This window comes from Schistocerca americana, chromosome 4, assembly GCF_021461395.2.
Source record: "Schistocerca americana isolate TAMUIC-IGC-003095 chromosome 4, iqSchAmer2.1, whole genome shotgun sequence".
NCBI lineage: Eukaryota > Metazoa > Arthropoda > Insecta > Orthoptera > Acrididae > Schistocerca > Schistocerca americana.
Genome location: NC_060122.1, coordinates 241,829,888 through 241,853,036, shown reverse-complemented (window position 1 = coordinate 241,853,036; position 23,149 = coordinate 241,829,888). Strand labels below are relative to the sequence as shown.

General features: G+C 43.2%; 1 protein-coding gene across 2 annotated transcripts in view; it reads left to right on the top strand.

The window, feature by feature from the left end:
• The window catches only part of LOC124612494 (transcription factor 25), a 136,492-nt gene that overhangs the window by 72,240 nt on the left and 41,103 nt on the right, over positions 1-23,149 (top strand). For both annotated transcript variants that reach the window (XM_047140732.1, XM_047140731.1), the window contains exons 5-6: positions 15,358-15,476; positions 20,915-21,108. In XM_047140732.1, coding sequence (XP_046996688.1) covers positions 15,358-15,476; positions 20,915-21,108 — 313 coding nt within the window. The remainder of the gene's footprint in view (positions 1-15,357; positions 15,477-20,914; positions 21,109-23,149) is intronic.

The following is a 23,149-nucleotide window of genomic DNA, read 5'->3' as shown; positions in this document are numbered from 1 at the left end:
AGACCACCTCCGCCACACAGTCGGCGGCGCTCCAGGCGTGCGACCGCCTAGGGGACATCCCAGTGTCCATTGTCCCACATCTGGCACTAAATAGGACGCAGGGGGTTATTTTTCATCGTGACCTCCTGCTACAATCTGATGAGGAGCTTCGGGCCAACCTGGAGCGCCGCGGCGTGCATTTTGTCCGGCGAGTCCAGCGCGGCCCCAAAGACCGTCGCATCGACACCGGGGCCTTCATCCTCGCCTTCGAGGGGGACGCTCTCCCGGAGAAGGTGAAGGTGATGTGCTACCGGTGCGATGTGCCTCCTATGCGCTGTTTTAGGTGTTTGCGCTTTGGGCACATGTCGTCACGGTGTGAGACTGAGCCCCTTTGTGGAGATTGTGGACGTCCTCTTCGTGAGGAACATACATGCACCCCACCACCTCGGTGCATTAATTGTCCTGGCGTCCACTCGCCTAGATCCTCAGACTGCCCCGCCTATCAGAAGGAGAAGAAGATACAAGAAATTAAAACTTTGGATCGGCTCTCTTATTCTGAGGCCAGGAAGAAATATGACCGCCTTCATCCCGTGCCATTGACCACTTCGTTTGCCTCAGTTGTGTCCACTCCTTCCGCGGTATCCTCACCCCTATCCTGTCCCCCCTCCGCCTCCTCCACCCATCAGGGGGCTCTGCCTCCGCCTCCCAAATCCCTCCCTTCCAAATCCTCCTCTCCCGTGGCCCCCACCCCCTCTGCCCCAGGGGCCACCCTTCCTCCTCCTCCCCCCCCCCCCCCCCCCCCCCCCCCCCACGCCACCTGAGAAGCGATCCTCTTCTCAGGCGTCCATCGGGGAAACGTTCCGGACCCCAGCTTCCGAGGTCCGGCGTTCCAAAACGGACCCCGCGCGTGAGGACCTTCTTCGGGTCCAGCCCACCATCCCTGTGCCTCCTCGGCCTTCCAAGAAGGCCTCCAAGAAGAAGTCTCTATCCCCCTCTCCACCCCGGCGCGTTTCGTCTGACACTTCATCCGTGAGTCGCTGCTCCCGGCCGTCCTCAGTTTCGCCGGGACGCTCTGCTGCCAGGCACTCCGCCGGCCTTTCGTCGGCAAATGATGCGGCCCGTCCTACACAATCAGGGACAGCGGCCGCAGCTGGCGACGAGTCGATGGAACCGGATCCGCCTCCCGTCGGTTGTAGCGTTGTTCCCTCGCAACCTGGCCCTCCGCGGCCGTCGCGGTGACCAGCTCTTCCCCCGTCTCGTTCCCCCAACTTTTTGACTAGCGATGGCGTTGTTTCATTGGAACATAAGAGGTATTCGATCTAATCGGGAGGAATTACAACTGCTCCTCCGCTTGCACCGTCCGCTCGTCCTTGGTCTCCAGGAAACCAAGTTGCGCCCGACTGACCGTGTTGCCTTTACCCACTATACCTCGGAGCGGTATGACCTCACCCCTGTGGACGGTATCCCAGCTCATGGTGGGGTCATGTTGCTCGTTCGGGACGATGTCTATTACCATCCCATTTCATTGACCACCCCACTCCAAGCAATAGCTGTCCGCATTACTCTTTCTGCTTTTACTTTTTCAGTTTGTACCATCTACACTCCATCGTCATCCGCTGTTAGTCGGGCTGACATGATGCACCTGATCGTTCAGCTTCCCCCGCCGTTCTTATTGTTTGGCGACTTCAATGCCCATCATCCCCTTTGGGGCTCTCCTGCATCCTGTCAAAGAGGCTCACTCTTGGCGGATGTCTTCAACCATCTCAATCTTGTCTGCCTCAATACCGGCGCCCCGACTTTCCTCTCGGACTCTACTCATACCTACTCCCACTTGGACCTCTCGATCTGTTCTACCACTCTTGCCCGTCGGTTCGAGTGGTATGTCCTTTCTGACACCTATTCGAGCGACCACTTCCCCTGTGTCGTTAGTCTCCTGCACCACACCCCATCCCCATGTCCTTCGAACTGGAACATACTGAAAGCTGACTGGGGACTTTACTCCTCCCTGGCGACCTTTCCGGACCACGATTTTCCCAGTTGTGACAGTCAGGTCGAATACCTCACGGCTGTTATTATCAATGCTGCCGAACGTTCCATTCCTCGTACTACTTCTTCTTCACGTCGCGTTTCCGTCCCCTGGTGGAACGAGGCTTGTAGGGACGCTATCCGTGCTCGACGACGTGCTTTACGCACCTTTCGCCGCCATCCTACGTTGGCGAATTGTATTGAATACAAACGACTCCGAGCGCAATGCCGTAGAATCATCAAAGACAGCAAAAAAGCTTGTTGGGCCTCTTTCACCAGCTCCTTTAACAGTTTTACTCCCTCTTCCGTCGTTTGGGGTAGCCTGCGCCGGCTGTCGGGCATTAAGGCCCACTCCTCGGTACCTGGCCTGACCTCAGGTAATGAGGTCCTTGTTGATCCTGTGGCTGTCTCCAACGCCTTTGGCCGCTTTTTCGCGGAGGTTTCAAGCTCCGCCCATTACCACCCTGCTTTCCTTCCCAGGAAAGAGGCAGAAGAGGCTCGGCGACCTTCCTTCCACTCGCTGAATCTAGAAACTCATAATGCCCCCTTTACTATGCGGGAACTCGAACGTGCGCTTGCACTGTCCCGATCCTCTGCTCCGGGGCCAGATGCCGTTCACGTTCAGATGCTGGCACATCTTTCTCCGGCGGGCAAAAGTTTCCTTCTTCGCACCTACAATCGCGTCTGGACCGACGGTCAAGTCCCCAGGCGTTGGCGTGACGCTGTTGTTGTTCCTATACCCAAACCCGGGAAGGATAGACACCTTCCTTCTAGTTACCGCCCCATTTCTCTTACAAGCTGTGTCTGTAAGGTGATGGAGCGCATGGTTAATGCTCGGTTAGTCTGGATTCTTGAATCTCGACGACTACTTACTAATGTCCAATGCGGCTTTTGTCGCCGCCGCTCTGCTGTTGACCCCCTTGTGACCTTGTCGACATTCATCATGAACAACTTTTTGCGAAGGCGCCAAACGGTAGCCGTGTTCTTCGACTTGGAGAAGGCTTATGATACCTGTTGGAGAGGAGGTATCCTCCGCACTATGCACAGGTGGGGCCTACGCGGTCGCCTGCCCCTTTTTATTGATTCCTTTTTAACGGATCGAAAGTTTAGGGTACATGTGGGTTCCGTATTGTCCGACGTCTTCCTCCAGGAGAACGGAGTGCCTCAGGGCTCCGTCTTGAGCGTAGCCCTTTTTGCCATTGCGATCAATCCAATTATGGATTGCATTCCACCTAATGTCTCAGGCTCTCTCTTTGTCGATGACTTCGCGATCTACTGCAGTGCCCAGAGAACATGCCTCCTGGAGCGCTGCCTTCAGCGTTGTCTAGACAGCCTCTACTCATGGAGCGTGGCAAATGGCTTCCGGTTCTCTGAAGAGAAGACGGTTTGTATCAACTTTTGGCGATATAAAGCGTTCCTTCCACCATCCTTACATCTCGGTCCTGTTGTTCTCCCATTCGTGGACACAACTAAGTTTCTAGGGCTCACGTTGGACAGGAAACTGTGTTGGTCTCCACATGTCTCTTATTTGGCGGCCCGTTGTACACGTTTCCTTAATGTCCTCAGAGTTCTTAGCGGTTCATCTTGGGGAGCGGATCGCACTGTCCTGCTTCGCTTGTATCGGTCCATAGTCCGATCGAAGCTGGATTATGGGAGCTTCGTCTACTCGTCCGCTCGGCCATCCCTCTTACGCCGGCTCAACTCCATCCACCATCGGGGGATACGTCTTGCGACCAGAGCCTTCTACACTAGTCCTGTCGAGAGTCTTTATGCTGAAGCTGCCGAATTACCATTGACCTACCGGCGCGACGTACTGCTGTGTCGGTATGCCTGCCGGCTGTTGTCTATGCCCGACCACCCCTCTTACAAGTCCTTCTTCGCCGATTCTCTCGACCGTCAGTACGGGTTGTATGTGTCTGCCCTGCTGCCCCCCGGAGTCCGCTTCCGTCGCCTGCTTCGACAATTGGATTTTGCCCTCCCTACCACCTTCAGAGAGGGTGAGAGCCCGACACCACCTTGGCTCCAGGCTCCGGTTCATATTTATCTCGACCTCAGCTCACTCCCGAAGGAAGGTACTCCGGCTGCAGTGTATTGCTCACGGTTTGTCGAACTTCGTGCTCGCCTTGCCGGTCACACCTTTATTTACACCGATGGCTCCAAAACTGACGATGGTGTCGGCTGTGCCTTTGTCGTCGGGGCCGCCACCTTTAAATACCGGCTCCTCGACCAATGTTCGAGCTTTACGGCCGAGCTTTTTGCTCTCCATCAGGCCGTTCAGTATGCCCGCCGCCACCGCCATTCATCGTACGTACTCTGCTCTGACTCACTCAGTGCTCTTCAGAGCCTTGGAGCTTCCTATCCGGTCCATCCCTTGATTCAACGGATACAGCAGTCCCTCCATTCTTTCGCTGATAATGGTGGTTCTGTCAGCTTTCTGTGGGTTCCCGGACATGTAGGAGTGCCTGGGAATGAGGCTGCGGATGCTGCAGCCAATGCTGCAGTCCTCCTGCCTCGGCCAGCCTCCCACTGTGTCCCGTCATCTGATGTTCGTGGGGATGTATGTAAGAGGCTTGTGTCGTCGTGGTGGGATGCTTGGTCATCCCTCCAAGGAAACAAGCTCCGGGCAGTAAAACCGCTCCCAACTGCTTGGACAACATCCTCCCGACCATCTCGGCGCGAGGAGGTCCTTCTGACCAGGTTGCGGATTGGGCATTGCCGGTTTAGCCACCGCTACCTGCTCTCCGGTGACCCAGCCCCGCAGTGCCCTTGTGGTCAGGAATTAACAGTGCGCCATGTTTTATTGTCGTGTCCCCGTTTTAGTCAATTTCGTGTTGTCCTGTCCTTGCCATCTACTTTACCGGATGTTTTAGCTGATGACGCTCGAGCAGCTGCTCATATTCTGCGTTTTATAACTTTAACTGGCTTGTCCAAAGACATTTAACCTTTTTACTTATTTTATCTGCATCTTTGTCAGGTCCTTCTGGTGTCCCCCCATCCCCTTGAGTTTTAACAGATTCCATGTGCTCTAACAACAGTGACAGGGCGCTAATGACCTCAGCAGTTGAGCGCCCTTAAACCCAACCAAAAAAAAATCATCAGCTGTCTGGTGACATTGTGAATTGTAACTATAATACTGCAGCAAGATAGAAATTTACTTCTATTAGTGTTGACATAACAACTTATTCTTGGCCACTTGGACATTGAAATCAGCAATCAGATGGTGGTATGAGTACTTGCCTCTTAGCTTCTCATTGCCTTTATGAGTATTAGATGCATTTGAAGATTGTACTGCTCATTAACATAGACTAATAATCCATTTAAATAACTCTGTATTTTTGTAGTCTGACCTTGGCATCGTCACCATGTGTGTTAGGAAACAAACCGATTATCTGTGTTTGTTTACGAAGCTGACATTTCCTAACAATAAGAGAAATTACAATGCCTGCTGTGTCTCTGCACCAACCACCTAAAGAATACCAAAATTGCTTATTTAATTATAATTAACATTTGAACAGAAGCCAGTTCCATTGCCAAATCTTGGCTCTATAATGACTCTACTGACAATGAACCATTGATAAACAATACTCTGTTAAAGAGAAAAGAAAAGAAAATTAACACCATTCTTTAAGGAAGAAATTGATCATTCCAGTGACCCAGGTCATACAAAATCCCGTACTAGACTCACCCTATGTTTACATTATACAAACGTACGTAAATGTACAAATAAATAATTATAATCAAACGAATGCAGGTCCCACTCTATGCCCCACTTCCTGAAAATTAACTTACCATAAAAGAGAACAGAGCAATGAAGACACACAAAATCAATCTTAAAAATATATATCTGCCAATGCAGAACTCTGCCTACAAACCACATTGTAGAAAACTGTCGTCTTCAGTCCTTTCTGTAACGTTAATTTTGTTACTCACAGTCTTTCCATCATATTTACACTGGAATCATCATGATTCAGTTCATTCACCCATCAGTTGCCATTGCTCCCTTAGTCATTTAATCAGCATAGCTATGTAATGTTTTGTGTAAAAATAGGCCTGGAAACTACTACTTTCTGGTCAAGAATATCTTGAAAAAATGTTTGTGTGCGCTGCCTGCTGTGCGGTTGCAATAGAACTTCTCATTGCAGGAATCACATTCATTAGCAATAAACATTTACCCTTCAGCCACCAGTTCCTATTATGTGATTTGTTACTATAGCTTCCATGTAGATGACTTAATGTTTAACAAGTCAGCACACATATTGTCCAACTTCTTACATATTAGGTTGGTATATAAGTTTGTAGCATTTTTGTTTTGCCTGTTGGTGTTCCGGTTGCTGTGGATTTATCTGTCTATTGTCATTTTTTGTTTATAGTTCACTGTTGCTATTTGAGTTTACATATTGTCATTTTGTAATTTGGAGATAATGTGTGAAGCTGTGGACACTAGAAAATGGAGTGCCAAATAGAGATATCGGAACATTTCCAACCTATTATTATGTTTAAGTTCAGCAGAGGGGTGACAGCAATAGTGTCACCCAGCAACATTTGTACTGTGTATGGAGATAATGCCATTGAACAGAGCACTGGAAGAAAGTTGTTTTCTTGTTTTATGGAGGAGTATTTTGACATTAGTGACACTGTACATTCAGGAAGACTTTTTGGGTTTGATGAAGATCATTTAAATGAATTAATCACAGTGATCCACGTCACTGTGCTCAGGAACTGGCAAATGTGATCATTTCACCATAACGCGACATTTGTATGCAATGGGGAAGGTTCTGAAATTGGGTCTAAGGGTACCACATGACCCAATCCAAAACCACAAAAGTTAGTGGGTGGTCATATCTACGTCTGTGTGTTTCTCATCAATTGGCATGTGAACAATGCTGACCTTTCCTATCATGCATGATTACTGGTGACAAGAAATGGTATCTTTATACTGTTGTTGTTGTTGTTGTGGTGGTGGTGGTCAGTCCTGAGACTGGTTTGATGCAGCTCTCCATGCTACTCCATCCTGTGCAAGCTTCTTCATCTCTCAGTACATACTGCAGCCTACATCCTTCTGAATCTGCTTAGTGTCTTCATCTCTTGGTCTTCCTCTACAATTTTTTACGCTCCATGCTGCCCTCCAATACTAAATTGGTGATCCCTTGATACCTCAGAACATGTCTTGCCAACCGATCCCTTCTTCTAGTCAAGTTGTGCCACAAGTTCCTCTTCTCCCCAATCCTATTCAGTACCTCTTCATTAGTTATGTGATCTACCCATCTAATCTTCATCATTCTTCTGTAGCACCACATTTCGAAAGCTTCTATTCTCTTCTTGTCTAAACTATGTATCGTCCATGTTTCACTTCCATACATGGCTACACTCCATACAAATACTTTCAGAAACGACTTTCTGACACTTAAATCTATACTCGATGTTATCAAATTTCTCTTCTTGAGAAACGCTTTCCTTGCCATTGCCAGTCTACATTTTATATCCTCTCTACTTTGACCGTCATCAGTTATTTTGCTCCCCAAATAGCAAAACTCCTTTACTACTTTGTCTTATTTCCTAATCTAATTCCCTCGGCATCACCCGATTTAATTTGACTACATTCCATTATTCTCGTTTTGCTTTTGTTGATGTTCATCTTATATCCTCCTTTCAAGACACTGTCCATTCCATTCAACTGCTCTTCCAAGTCCTTTGCTGTCTCTGACAGAATTACAATGTCATCGGCGAACCTCAAAGTTTTTATTTCTTCTCCATGGATTTTAATACCTACTCCAAATTTTTCCTTTGTTTCCTTTACTGCTTGTTGACCATGGTACAACCAATTCTTGTGACACTGCACAAGCACCAACATTACCTGGGGCATGTTCTGCATGGTGTTCTACAGCAACAGCAACCTCATCGGTAACTTCCATTGGAATAGAACACTTTCTTCTCCGAGGTGCCACACAAAGTTTTCCTGCATTTTTTAATTTCATTATCTTCTTTAAATGATTTAATGACATCAAGCATCTCCTCAGACCTTCCAGTGGGCAATACTCTCTCAATGCAGTACTGTAGTTGCCACCATTCACATGAAATAGTTTCATTAACAGCAGATAGTCTCACTTTTCAGTGACCACACTGTTCACGCATCTAATGGCTTGTCAAATGATGGTGTGGATGTCATACTGTCATACAAATAGTGTACAGCAACAAATTTGCACCCGGTGGCCATGATTGGAACTATTTTTTCCAGAGTAAATAGGTTCCGCATTAATGCATTAGCATATCTACCAAGTGGACATCCATGAGTAACTGCACTTTAATTATAACCAAATGGTACAAGCATAATTAACAGTACAGCTTACATTCAGTTTCCTTCCTGGTATGATAACTACTGTTTAATTCAAATAACCACATTCTGCAGCTACCATCTGAAATTACTAGTGAGGATTTGGGTGAGCGGAAGGTACCAGGCCTCAAAAAACTTTAACTAAATAAAATTTCACAACCCTTCATTTCAATTTTTAATTTAACAAACATCACAATTAATAGTGAAGATTGTTAAACTCAAATCATTTACAGAAGTTGAACCAATATGACCATGCTGTCTTGAAAACTTTAAGTCAATAAGCGGAAGAAATGGTTCAAATGGCTCTGAGCACTATGGGACTTAACTTCTGAGGTCATCAGTCCCCTAGAACTTAGAACTACTTAAAACTAACTAACCTAAGGACATCACACACATCCATGCCCGAGGCAGGATTCGAACCTGCGACCGTAGGGTCGCGCGGTTCCAGACTGTAGCACCTAGAACCACTCGGCCACCCCGACCGGCAATAATAAGTGAAAGAGAAAATATGTTAATTTGAATTCTTGCACAGTGTAGAATTTAACAATTATAAAAGACTTTCATCACAGCAGTTCGGAAGCCAGTTCAGGCTTGACCTCCGCTTGTGGGCACAGCCGTTGAGATGGTTATATACAGGGTGATTCAAAAAGAATACCACAACTTTAGGAATTTAAAACTCTGCAACAACAAAAGGCAGTGCTAAGCACTATCTGTCGGCGAATTAAGGGAGCTATAAAGTTTCATTTAGTTGTACATTTGTTCGCTTGAGGCGCTGTTGACTAGGCGTCAGCGTCAGTTGATGCTAAGATGGCGACCGCTCAACAGAAAGCTTTTTGTGTTATTGAGTACGGCAGAAGTGAATCGACGACAGTTGTTCAGCGTGCATTTCGAACGAAGTATGGTGTTAAACCTCCTGATAGGTGGTGTATTAAACGTTGGTATGAACAGTTTACAGAGAATGGGTGTTTGTGCAAAGGGAAAAGTTCTGGACGGCCGAGAACGAGTGATGAAAACGTAGCACGCATCCAGCAAGCATTTGTTCGCAGCCCAGGAAAATCGACTCGCAGAGCTAGCAGAGAGCTGCAAATTCCACAATCAACTGTATGGAGAGTCCTACGAAAAAGGTTAGTTATGAAACCTTATCGTCTGAAATTGGTTCAAGCACTGTCTGCAGCTGATAAGATTAAAAGAATCGATTTCTGTGATTTTATCCTTACTCAAATGGAAACAGATGAATCTTTCGTTTCAAAGATTGTGTTTAGTGATGAAGCAACTTTCCACACTAACGGGAAAGTCAACCGTCACAATGTCTGTATATGGGGCACTGAGAATCCGCGGGAAACAACTCAGTATGAACGTGACTCGCCTAAGGTGAAAGTTTTCTGTGCCATTTCAGCCAATAAAGTTTTTGGTCCCTTTTTCTTCGAAGGTGCTACTGTAACTGGACTACAGTATCTGGAGATGTTAGAGAATTGGCTGTTCCCTCAGCTCGAACAAGAAGCACAACAATTCATATTTCAGCAGGATGGAGCGCCACCACATTGGCACTTATCTGTCCGTAACTACCTGAATGTCAACTACCCGAGGCGATGGATCGGTCGCCAGGCAGCCCGTGACAGAGCACTTCATCACTGGCCTCCAAGAAGCCCTGATCTTACCCCCTGCGATTTTTTCTTATGGGGGTATGTTAAGGATATGGTGTTTCGGCCACCTCTCCCAGCCACCATTGATGATTTGAAACGAGAAATAACAGCAGCTATCCAAACTGTTACGCTTGATATGCTACAGAGAGTGTGGAACGAGTTGGAGTATCGGGTTGATATTGCTCGTGTGTCTGGAGGGGGCCATATTGAACATCTCTGAACTTGTTTTTGAGTGAAAAAAAAACCTTTTTAAATACTCTTTGTAATGATGTATAACAGAAGGTTATATTATGTTTCTTTCATTAAATACACATTTTTAAAGTTGTGGTATTCTTTTTGAATCAGCCTGTACTGTTCGATAATCTAACAAGAACAGAGAAAAGTTTGCATTGTAAAATGGTCACAGATGCAACATATTAATGTAAGTAGACATGGAGAAGAAGCAATACTGAGACTAAATTAATCATTTGAAAATGGAGTGATCACCCAAGCAGAAAAGTGATTTCATTTTAAAGTATAACTTCTAATCAGTATGCAACTAACCCAGAGCCTTTAAACCAGTGGTTCCCAACTGATCTTAAACTATTAACCCTGAGTGCAATCAGGCATTAGGTAATGCCGCTGGCCCTCCTCCCTCCACCGCCATCTGTCCCACCCCTCTATCCCCACCCCCTCCCACCTGCCCCTCCTTATCATCAACTTTAGTGCCTGACTAAATAGTAGAAGGACATTTCTTAGAACATTTTTATTTTTTAAATGATGTATGATGTTTAGTTTGTATATGTCAGAATGAATGACGAAGGAATTCGTGGTGCATCACAAGAGCTACCAACAACTTCTTCTCAGAAAAGAAAGCTAACTATCCACAGTGAGGGTACACAATTATTACAAAAAATGCTTCCCCTGCGTGACTCCTCTCCATTGTAGCACTTGTTAAACTCAAATCATTTACACAAGTTGAACCAATATGACCTGCACACTGCAACACCATTTAAAATCAAACAAGTTCAGACGTGCGCACTGTAAACTTCATTGCTGCACTCCTTACTTCTGAACTGGCAGAAATTGGAAGACTACAGGTTGTTAATGCTTTGTGTCTAACCTCTCAAATAACAACAACAATAATAATAAAGCTGTGTACAGTACTATAGCAACCCTTATGTAGTTACTGCTGTGTCATGCTGTCAATTAATAAATGTATCTGAAACAATTTCTGGACTACTGCAGGTACTATCTACAACTTGGAGATGATGTTTCTTTAGATATTTAGCATTTATTACATATATGTCTCACTTTTATCATCAGTGATGTACGGGACAAAGCACAAAATGTATGTGCAGTAGGTGGACTATGTGAGGAGCCTGTAACCTCGAATGCATTAATGTTACTAATTGAGAAAAAGTGATTATTGGTAACTTATCTAATCAATACTGAAGTCTTACAAAGTTGTGATTAATAGCAATGATCTTTTGAAAATAATTTAGTTTTGTGACTGAAATAGAATCAAATCTTTAGTTTTTACCCCTCAGGGGGTAATTAACCCCAGGATGGGAACCACTGCTTTAAGCCAATAGCTCAAAACATTAAAGTACTCAAACCATATCTAGCTCTGTAGCAGAAATGTCAAATGCTTTCATAATAGGACCAGAAAAACATTAACTGATCAGCTAAAGCACATAATTTAGTGTACATAACTGTTTTATAAATCTTCATCTTCCATTAGCACATCATGGAGTGCAACAGGCATGGTTAATGCTAGTGACTGTGCAATACACTGTTTACATAAAATCACTTATCGCTTGCAAAAAAAATACCATGGTAATATAACTGATCATTAAAAAAATTTAAAAAAACTTACATCAATTTTATGTAGTAGAATTTGGGTCGGTTAAAGAATTAACGTTAGTTATACTATTAATACGCTGCTGAATCAAACATACAGGATGCGCATCTTAATGAGTGCAGCCAAGTGACTTCTCCAACATGCTGAAATTAGTTCCAAAACCGGTCCCAGTCATAAATATCCAACATGCTTCAGATTGTAAATGGCACCAAATCACTACACAGAGCCAGCCAGGTGCAACCTGCACTGATGTTAACTTGTTCAGTCTACTAGACCTCAGTGATATTACATAAATCATCTAATGATGCTAGATACATGAATCCATACTGTAGTTAGAACAGATTAATCTACTGAAGTTAGTAGTCTGCAGAACTTGACCACCACATCTGACAGGCTTGTGGCAACTCAAATCAAAATCATCACTATGGAACTTGTAGAAGTGCGATTCAACTCTGCCACTGCTAAGCACATGCTGTCACTTATAATATCAGTCTTAAATCACTGGGGCTTAGGTATCTAACTGACTGCTGGCTGAGGTATCTGACTGACTGCTGGCTGAGACTGCAACAGAGCTCTTAGCCACAGGCAACGTGGAATCATAAAATCTTCATAGAGCTCCTGCCACGCCACGTATGTAGTAGCTGTGCAATGCATGTTGGCCTGCGATAACATGAAGAGATGATCATAATTGATATGTTGCACTCGAGACAGTGCCAAACTAAAATTATCACAAACATTTCTTATCTGTTAATTACGATGAATTTTGTGCCACTTGGAGAATTTCAGTATAATACTTTCCAGCTTTTCTACATCACGCTGTATCTTATCATCCCCCAGGGACTGACAGCTGTATTATGTTGTCTGCCACTGAAGATATTTGATGATCAGAGTGGATTTCAAGATCTCTAAACGTATAGTCTGAGTCTTGTTTCATGCTAAGAAACATTTGGTTTATAATAGAGAACTTGCTGAAAGCTAGCAAACATTTGGTTCACAGTTGAAAATTTACTGTCTGAGTCTTGCTTAATGCTAATAGACATTTGATTTATTCTTTGCAAGACTGACTGCAAACCTGTCCCCTTGTTGGATTTACTTGCATTACCCAAACTTGCACTACCCCACATTGACAATCGTTCCTGCTTGTATTTAAATTCCAGCTGAGCACTACTCTCTAATGTCCTTGTCACTAGTTCATAACTATTGATTGGCACAATCTGAGGATACTCTGCAGTGTTAGATAACAATTCAGTTTTCGAAAATTTTTGCTTTCTATCTTGGGAAGGTCCATCCTTTCTAGATACGCAATAGGCTCAAAAGTATACAAAAATTTTTTTTTCTGTAATCCATTTTTCACTGCCCATTTTTACTCATTCCTCTTCCAGTCCAGTATCTATTACCTTTTGTTATATCTTTCATGGTGCACACAGTCAGGTTGAATACAGCTGAGATGCTATATTCACTGTTCACGGACCGGTGCTTTGCTTTTGTTGCTTAAATGCTAGTCTCAAAAATGGTGCTCTCGCTCACAAATACAGTATTACACATTATAAAAAGTTGGTAATCTAGCAGACTTACTACCACCGAGTCATCAGTCTCACCGTGGCTGGTAGTTCAAATACTCACTTCTTAGCAACTCGTTACCTTTATCATTATCAATGTTAAATATATTCCAAGATCCTGCTGATGATTAAAGTAGGCTAATATTCAATTTGGAAAACATTGTATTTTCACATGTCTTCCTAGTTCCACTACAGTTCTAATACACAACATCAGAAGTAGATACTGTATCTTAAGTAGCTTTAAATAGTTTTGTCTCATTAAGTTTGTGTAAGATTTGAAGTTCTGAAGTTCTGCTGTTAAAAGAGGGGCTTCATTAGTTCTACACAATAGTACTCACAATCTGATAAAAAACTACACATATATTTACAAAATTATATAGACGGTGTGGTAAACTAAGAGTTACATTTTAGATAAGTTATATCGAAATAATATGTGAAGCTCAGATAGCAACTGCTCAGTATGAGTAATTTGCTAATGGTAATTAGAGTTGCATAGGCAGAACATGATAGATGTTGTAATTCCTGTGTACGTTTACATGTTCCTTTGTATCTAATAAATTTGAAGTACGATTATTCAGGTTTATTGTTAATATCAATGCAGTTTTGTTTAGAATTCCTCTCCAAAAATTGGTTGTATATTTGAGAGATCTAAGAAATTCTGAAAAGAATACTGTAAGGTAAAGTTTGATTATGGGAACAATTTCTTGAGCACAAATTTCCTTAAGTCCCATCGCACTATTCAGGAAATGTAATTTCCAGAGAAAATGATCCGGAACTTGGGGTAACATGATCACTTAATTTTTGCATACTTCATTTCCATTTTACAAAAATCAAATCATTGCAGCTATGGTTAGGGCTCTCTCTCTCTCAAGCTCAAGTTGCAATGCAGTTTATGACAATTTCAATCTTACGTTAGTAGGGTATCATATATTGGGTTATGCACAAATTTGCTTGTCAAGAAATTGTGTGTGAAAAATGTATTATTAGCCATAGTTCCATTCCCTCAACATACTTCTGCCACAGTGACAAGATTTTTTGATGGACACCGACACGTGTGAGGTTTTGGGGACATGTTATAAGGTTGGCACAGCTGATAAAGGTGCATGAAAATGTATTGCAACACAATGTCCAACTTGTTATTTGTCAGGTTTATAGTTTCACTGAATGGAGTATGGGGATGAGTACTGGTGTAGTTTAGCATTGTTTATGCTTTCATGGATGAAATCCAGTGAGAGGGTGGGATCTGGATCTGGCACATAATCTATCCCTCTTGAAGAACACTAGAATGTTGTACAGCTTAACACCCCATCTGACTGACAGGTCACACTCAGCAGCTTCCTCATTCTTCCAGATCCTCAATACCTCCTCCCCCATTTGTTCTGTTAACATTATTCATAGCAATCATCAGCAATATGTCCACTATAATAGCTCCTATCATGTCAAAAAGTCTGTGCAACTCACTTGGTCTCCTGCAGACACTATTTTTGTATCAATATGCAGTCCACCTCATACAGTGATTATCTTACTCATTACTTTGTAGACTGAAACTACCCTCTCAACCTTTTTCATAAACAGATTTGTGCCCTGTATCCAAACACTCCTTACAGTCCTCTTGCATCTGCTGGCCAGTGTCAATCAAAGACCCAGGCAAGACTTATATTCATTTTGCCTCCAGTCATTCCATACCATATTCCCTCCCCCTTCACCTCCCCTTCCCCTTCCCCTTCCCCTTCCCCTTCCCCTCCCCCCCCCATGTGTGTACACACACACACACACACACACGCACCAGCCTTTCATTACTACTCCACCCTTACTCCACTTACTGGAACCTTCTTCTCTTATTCTGGATCTTTGTCTAGTTGAAATTGCTTGCACTTATTTGTTCCACCTCAGAATGACCTTCCCTAACATGCTAACCACAGAATCTGCTAACATTAAATAATTTAGAGTTTATGATTCTGCTTTCTTTTTTTCCAGGTATATCAATGCGTGTGGTTTCTTCTCCAACATTTGCGTATGAACATAATGCAAATTATCGGCAGGTGCAGAAGAAGTTCCTGGAAGCTGTTGATAGCCTGAATCCAGATAACATTGTGGTAATGAATCTCTCTCTCTCTCTCTCTCTCTCTCTCTCTCTCTCTCTCTCTCCCTCTCCCTCTCTCTCTCCCCCCCTCTCTCCAGCCTCCCCCCCCCCCTCTCTCTCTCTCTCTCTCTCTCTCTCTCTCTCTCTCTCTCTCTCTCTCTCTCTCGCCCCTTCTCTCTTTCTTGCCCCCCCTCTCTTTCTTGCCCCCCCTCTCTTTCTTGCCCTCCCCTCTCTTTCTTGCCCTCCCCTCTCTTTCTTGCCCTCCCCTCTCTTTCTTGCCCTCCCCTCTCTTTCTTGCCCTCCCCTCTCTTTCTTGCCCTCCCCTCTCTTTCTTGCCCTCCCCTCTCTTTCTTGCCCCCCCTCTCTTTCTTGCCCCCCCTCTCTCTCTTGCCCCCCCTCTCTCTCTTGCCCCCCCCCTTCTCTCTTGCCCCCCCCTCTCTCTCTCTTGCCCCCCCTCTCTCTCTCTCTCTTGCCCCCCCTCTCTCTCTCTTGCCCCCCCTCTCTCTCTCTTGCCCCCCCCCTCTCTCTCTCTCTCTTGCCCCCCCTCTCTCTCTCTCTTGCCCCCCCTCTCTCTCTCTCTTGCCCCCCCTCTCTCTCTCTCTTGCCCCCCCCCCTCTCTCTCTCTCTTGCCCCCCCTCTCTCTCTCTCTTGCCCCCCCCCCTCTCTCTCTCTCTTGCCCCCCCCCTCTCTCTCTCTCTTGCCCCCCTCTCTCTCTCTCTCTTGCCCCCCTCTCTCTCTCTCTTGCCCCCCTCTCTCTCTCTCTTGCCCCCCTCTCTCTCTCTCTTGCCCCCCCTCTCTCTCTCTCTCTCTTGCCCCCCCTCTCTCTCTCTCTCTCTCTCTCTTGCCCCCCCCTCTCTCTCTCTCTCTCTCTCTCTTGCCCCCCCCTCTCTCTCTCTCTCTCTCTTGCCCCCCCTCTCTCTCTCTCTCTCTCTCTTGCCACCCCCTCTCTCTCTCTCTCTTTATTGCCACCCCCCCTCTCTCTCTTTATTGCCACCCCCCCTCTCTCTCTTTATTGCCCCCCCCTCTCTCTCTTTATTGCCCCCCCCTCTCTCTCTTTATTGCCCCCCCCCTCTCTCTCTCTCTTCCCCTCTCTCTCTTTCTTGCCCCACCCCCCCTGTCTCTCTTTCCTTCTTGCCCCCCCTCTCTCTCTTCCACCCTCTCCCCTCACACAGGCACGCAGTTTCTATGTAGTGACTGATAAGTTAAAAAAGAACCATATTATTGTGTTTTGTATTGCATCTGGAATACACAATGTTAATATGAAGATTCAGTGACTGTTAGCACTGATACATCCTATACAGAAGTGAAGATAACTTGGATCCGTGGTCTTCAGAAGAATGTCATTAATACCAGTGACTTAAAAGATATTCTCTAAAGCGTTGGCGTGTGGAATGGGAAAGCAACTACATGTACATGTCAGTGAGTACCAAGGAGGCTTCAAAAAGGGCTGATCATGTGCAGAACAAATCTTGAATCTGAAACTTGTAGTGGCACATAAAAAATAGAGCAAGAATTTTGTGCACACATTCATAGACTTAAAGAAAGCCTATGATTTAGTGTATAAACAGACCCTGTCCCAAACTTTGGAGGAGATGAGTTTGGATAGATCATCCACTGAAGTGACCAAACGATCTTAACATGACATCCTAGGTCAAGTGTAGGACGAACTTTTCATAAGCCTTAACAGCTGGTTAGGCACATCACTAATAGGTACACGGATAGTTTCTATCGATCTGAGAGTTCCAAATGAGGAAAATGGATAATTTTGTTTCAAAAAAATAGTGAATTTCTCATTCAAAAGGCAGAACATGAGAAACGGCTGTCATTCTTCATAAATTTATAGAAAAAGTGGACAAAAATTAAAAAAAGGTAACGTTTTTATTGGAAGTGCTTCATCAATTGTTTCATTTCCTGTGGATCTGAGAGGTAGGAACTAACTTTTTGATAATACATGTATGAAAATAAATTTTCTGATTGAGAGGTGCCGTCAAAGTTCTAGCGTGACTAACAAAGTGGTAAAGATCAAAGCTGCAGTCAGGCAGGAAGGCAGACTTCGCCTCTTTAACTACACTGTGATGAGTTGCTCAGAGAATGTGACGAGAAATGAAAGGAGTGGTGGTTTATGACTGGGATGCACGAAAAGAGGAATATATGAGGAAAAAAGAATACAGGTAGATCATTTGGCAATCATAGACAGTATTGCGATATTGTCGGAATCATAAGGGAACTAGTGTGATAGAAAAAATGCTGTGGGAGCACGAATAAAAAGATGAAGTTAACATAAAAATTCATTGTCAATATCTACAATAAGAAGACACTATTGATCCATGCTATATTAAAACATTATGAGACAGTAATCTGCCCTGAAATCTTATACACATAAGGGAGTCTGAACCTCATAGGAACAGGATTATTTAAGAGACTTAAGTTTGTAGAATATCAGAAGGGAGGGTATTGCTATCTTGAAGAACAGAAGACAGTCGGATAAAAGACTAATGAACCAAGAAGTGTTTACCTGAATAGAGATGATCCCACACAATGAAGATGTTCTTTGGTCACATCCTTAGAAAGGCCCAGCAGAGGCTGACTCATAAGATAATGTAGTTCCTTGTGAGAAAGAGAACCAAAGTATACTAGATCCAAAAGGCTCAAAGGGACCTGGAAGAAATGGGAGTACAGGAAACTGAGACTGGCAACAAGGTGACTTTCAAAGCAAAAAGTCAAGCTATTATAAGTTTCTAGGAAGGGATTAGATTTAGGACAAAAATATGAAGAATAGCAAATTGTAACTCAACTCAGTAACGCAACTGTCACTTCATTGTGAACATCTTTCACCCAGAGGAAAAGAATTTGTGTGTAACATGCTTATGTCCAGGTAACACCTACAACACCAGTCACACAAATACCCTACTCAGGTACTTTGAAAATTTTGGGAACAAAATGACCTCTCAGCTTTAGTACATATTATAAATCCAATCTCATAAAATGAATTGTTAAAATCAATGCCACAATACCTGCTGCTACCTTTGTGGATAATAGAATCCACCAGTTGTGATACTTGCATTGATACCTTATCTATAAATGATATTTTAATGTGAAATATTTTATTTGTTGACTAGAGGGCAGCCATCATATTTCCTAAGCTTCTACCATCAGTTTTATCTGACAAGAATGCAAATGTTGTGAAAGTTTTAAAATTTTGTATGTAGTCAGAGCTATTTAAGTTTTTGGAGGTAAGGTTTACAGTGACTTACTGATCAATACAGTTGTTTTATGTCCTGTCTTTTCATAAGCTTCGTTATTTTACCACGTGTTTTATTTTTCTCGTGAATGTGTGCTTGCTTGTGCAAAGAAATTGTGTACGAAAAAGATTTTAAATAATATTTATTAAAGTTTGAGGGTTAGAACTTAAATAGTGACAACTATTTATTCACAACCAATACAAAAGAGTTACATGTTAGCATCTGTTACTGTCCATCAGAGTAGTCACCAGCATTATGTAGAACCCGTTGCCAGTGATGTGGAAGGCGTAGCATGCCGTTAACAGAGCCTGTTCTGTTGATGGTGCGAATGTAGTGGTCTACTGCCTTTTGAATCTCCGGAACAGTTCTGAAGCAAATCAAATCAAAGTTAAAAGGACTTAAGTCCAGGGAGTATGGTGGATGGTACAGTTCTTCCCAGTTCCATCGACCGAACAGAGCAGCCACAGCTTGCGCTGTATGCGCCCGCGCATTGTCATGCAAAATGATGGGTGGGTTGCGCAGAAAGTGTCGCTGCTTCTTTCGCAAAGCTGGTCGCAAGTGAGGCTACAAAAATGAGCAGTAATGCTGTGCATTGACGGTCTGCGTGGAGGAACGTAATGCATTAGGATAACACTATCACAGTCGTACATGAGAATCACCATAACTTTAGACCATTCCATTCGTACCATCAACAGAACAGGCAATGCTAATGGTATACACAACACTGGTGACTACTTTGAAGGACAGTAACAGGTGCAAACATTTAACTCTTTTGTATTGGATGTGAATAAATAGTTGCCAATATTTAAGTTCCAACCCTTGTATTAATCTTTCAAGTCATTAGCAATTTTTAAATAGGAGACCTGCCAAAAAGATACATGTTAAATGAGCCATAAATCAGTATTGTGCAGATACTAATGAGTAACAAGTGGCAGCACATTTGGGGTCCAAAGGTATGTTTGGTTTGTGAAGTGCGAAGTATGGAGAGACTAAGTGAACAAGGTGTGGTTATGTAAGTACTTCAGGAGTAAAGGAGATGACTCACTGAAAAGCAGAAGCATTGCATCGTCGATAGGTGTGGGCGCCCCCTCCTCCCCAACCCAAACACACACACACACACACACACACACACACACACACACACACGTGTGCCTATGCCCCTACTTGGCACCTGCTGGACAAACAGTGCTAGTGCGTTTTGACAGATGAACTAAGTTGGGGGTGTGGGTCGTCAGGTGGAGTGAGTAAAAGGAGAGAGTGGTGGGAGGCAGGAAGAGGACTGGGGTGTGGGTGGCTAGCAGCTCTGAGGGAGGAAGCCAGTTTGCCGGCTAGGAAGATGGGAGGCAGAGGTGGAGGCGCACGAGCTAGGCATGTGATGCTTGACTGTCAGAGCCGGTGGGGAGCGGTGCACACTGAAGGTGAAGTGCGGACATGAATTGTGAGGGGTGACAAGATGGATGAAGGGGAAACCGATAGAGGGTGTGGGGACAGTGGGTTACTGGAGATTGAGACCATGATGGTTACAAGAGTGAAGGATGTGTTGCGAGAATAACTCCCATCAATGTAGTTCAGAGAAGCCTGTGGTGGACGGAAGGATCCATGTTGCACCACCAGTGTGTAATTATTTTTGATGTTATCAAACTGATGTGTTCCAGGTATATACAAACGTAAGAGAGAGGTATGTTAGATACAATCGATTAAGTAGGTATGCTAGGTATAATGGATTAAGTAGTGCATTTGGTAAGACACTGGCCTCAGATTTGGATGATGGAGCTCATACTCTGTCTGGATGTCCTGATATAGGTGTACCATGTACCTAAATTGCTTCAGACAAATGCCAGATGATTCTCCCAATAAGACTAAATACTACTACTGCTGCCGCTGCCACAACCACAACCACCACCACCACCATGTTAGCTATTGTGATATTTCAAAACCATCATCACAAGAACAGTTAGGGAAATATTACGAATAAAAATGGAATGATTATGTAACCCTCACACTCGACAATATATAATTAACAATGAAGCCTAAAAAACATCAAAGATCACGTCACTCTTTTTATTCCTTTTATTTTTCAGCATTTTTTCATAAATTAATCCTGGTGTTTATGTAGGATGAATAATTGTATGGATAAATGCAAAACTTAAATGAACACATTCCGTATTTATTTTTGCCAATAATTGTAATAAATACTCCTTTTTTTCAGTCAATTATCAATGACCATCCCTACCATGTGGATGCACTCATCCAATTGTCGGATTTGTGTAAACTGAGTGAAGACCTACAGATGGCTGCAGAACTGAATGAACGAGCATTATATTGCTTGGAAAGTGCCTTCCATCCAACGTTCAACATTATCACAGGCAACTGTCATTTAGATTACAGGCGACAGGAGAACAGGTAAAAGCATTTAGTTCATTTTAAATATGGTTAAATTTATTTAGATGATTGGTGATATTAAATTGTATATACTTTAAGTGCTGCAGATCAAACTTTTTAGCTCTAAACAATAAAGGTGGTGATTATTAAGGTTGCATTAATTTTATGTGCAAAAGATGATATGTCACGCAACACTATTTCAGGATTTATATGTTTGAATCATCAGACAGAAATAGATACTTCAGCTCATAAGGACATAATTATATCCCTATTTTGGGGAGGTTGATACTATTATTTGCTTTTATTGCAGCTCATGAAATAACATAGCCTAACTTTCTACACTATCATTAGGTATTCAGGTGGAATGCTGTAAATATTTCTATTTACACGAAAAAGTAGTGTTCTGGCTATATTTTAAACCTTAGAATAATATTTAGAATCTAAAGACAAACTGAGTTGTAATGGAATTTTTCTTTGATAATTTTTTTACGGAGCTGTTGTTCTTGATTATACATTAAATTTACCTAGGATGACTAAAAACGAAAAGACCAAACCAATTTCAAGCAATTACTCTCCTTTGAGATATTAGGATAATGGTGGCTGCAAAGGAGAACTCCTAGAATGATGTACTACTGGAGCATGTAAATATCCAACTAAATAAGAGTTTGGTAGTCCAGTCTTTCAGATACTACATTAGTACTTAAGATTAATCAGACATGAGTGGTTTGGCTAAAAAATTACCAAACTGATTTTTTATTTGACAAACATTGCAGGCCTCGAATTCAAATGCTACACTGCCAAATCGCATGGTGTCTCCCCTCTTCATTGCTGCTACCCATTCACCTGCTGACCCCTCAGTCGGCCCGTGGCCTTCATTTGTGTTAGTGTATATATTCGCAACCTGTTAAAAAATGTAAAAGCAACAAATTAATGTGAAACTGTGAGTGAAAGTTAGAAAGACAACCACAGACACCCATTCTTTATTGAAACAAAGGTGCAGTAATTAATGCCTTTCAGCCATTCAAGTAGGCTGGTTGAGTGACTGAAGTGGTTCAAGGATGTACGGATAAAGGTTGAACATGAGTCACGTCTAAGGTGACCTTCAGTGTCAGCTGTGAACGAAAACATTGAAAGAATTAGAGATCTTAAATGAAAAGACCAGTGATTAAGTATTCATGTGGTTGTTGGTATTGTAAAAATTGACACAGTTCGGCAGATTTTACGTGAACATTTCTACAACAGTAAAGTTTGTTCAAAAGTGGTGCTCAAGAACCTTACATCTGTGAAGTCATTTTTGGTTAAGTGTGAGATCCATGTGTTGGAACATCCTCCCTAGTCACCAGATTTTGCTCCATGAGACACTTTTTTTTTCTCTTCCTGAAAGTGAAATCTGCACTGAAAGCAACAATATTTTAGTGTGTTAAAGCCATGAAAGAAAAAATCAATGGAATACGTAAATATGCTTTCAAAAGATAACTTCAGGTACTCGTTTGAGCAGTGGAAAATTCCCATGGAGTAGTGTAAGGGTTTTGAAGGGAATATTTTAAAGGACATATTTTAAAGGACATAATGTAAAAATTATTAAGAACTACCGTATTTACTCGAATCTAAGCCGCACTTTTTTTCCGGTTTTTGTAATCCAAAAAACCGCCTGCGGCTTAGAATCGAGTGCAAAGCAAGCGGAAATTCTGAAAAAAGTTGGTGGGTGCCGCCACAACTTACTTCTGCCGTCGAATATATGTAGCGCTACACGGGCATGCTTTGTAGGCACAAAGATAAATACTGGCGCCAAAACCTCTGCGTCAGTAAATAAATTTAATAAAAAAAAAAAAAGTGAAAGACGAGCTATTTTCTCCGCCCCGACTTTCGACCACTGCATTTTCATACATTATCCAACGAAGTAAATACAAATTCCATATTGTCCATCTTCGAATGTATCAGCATTTCAATGTACTACAAAAATCCGACTGGCAAGACTGTTTGGGATGTTTGTCAATATGGCCAACTCTACGCTCTGAATTTTTTCCTACCTGTGAGAAGAGATGGTTGCTAATAGGAACTT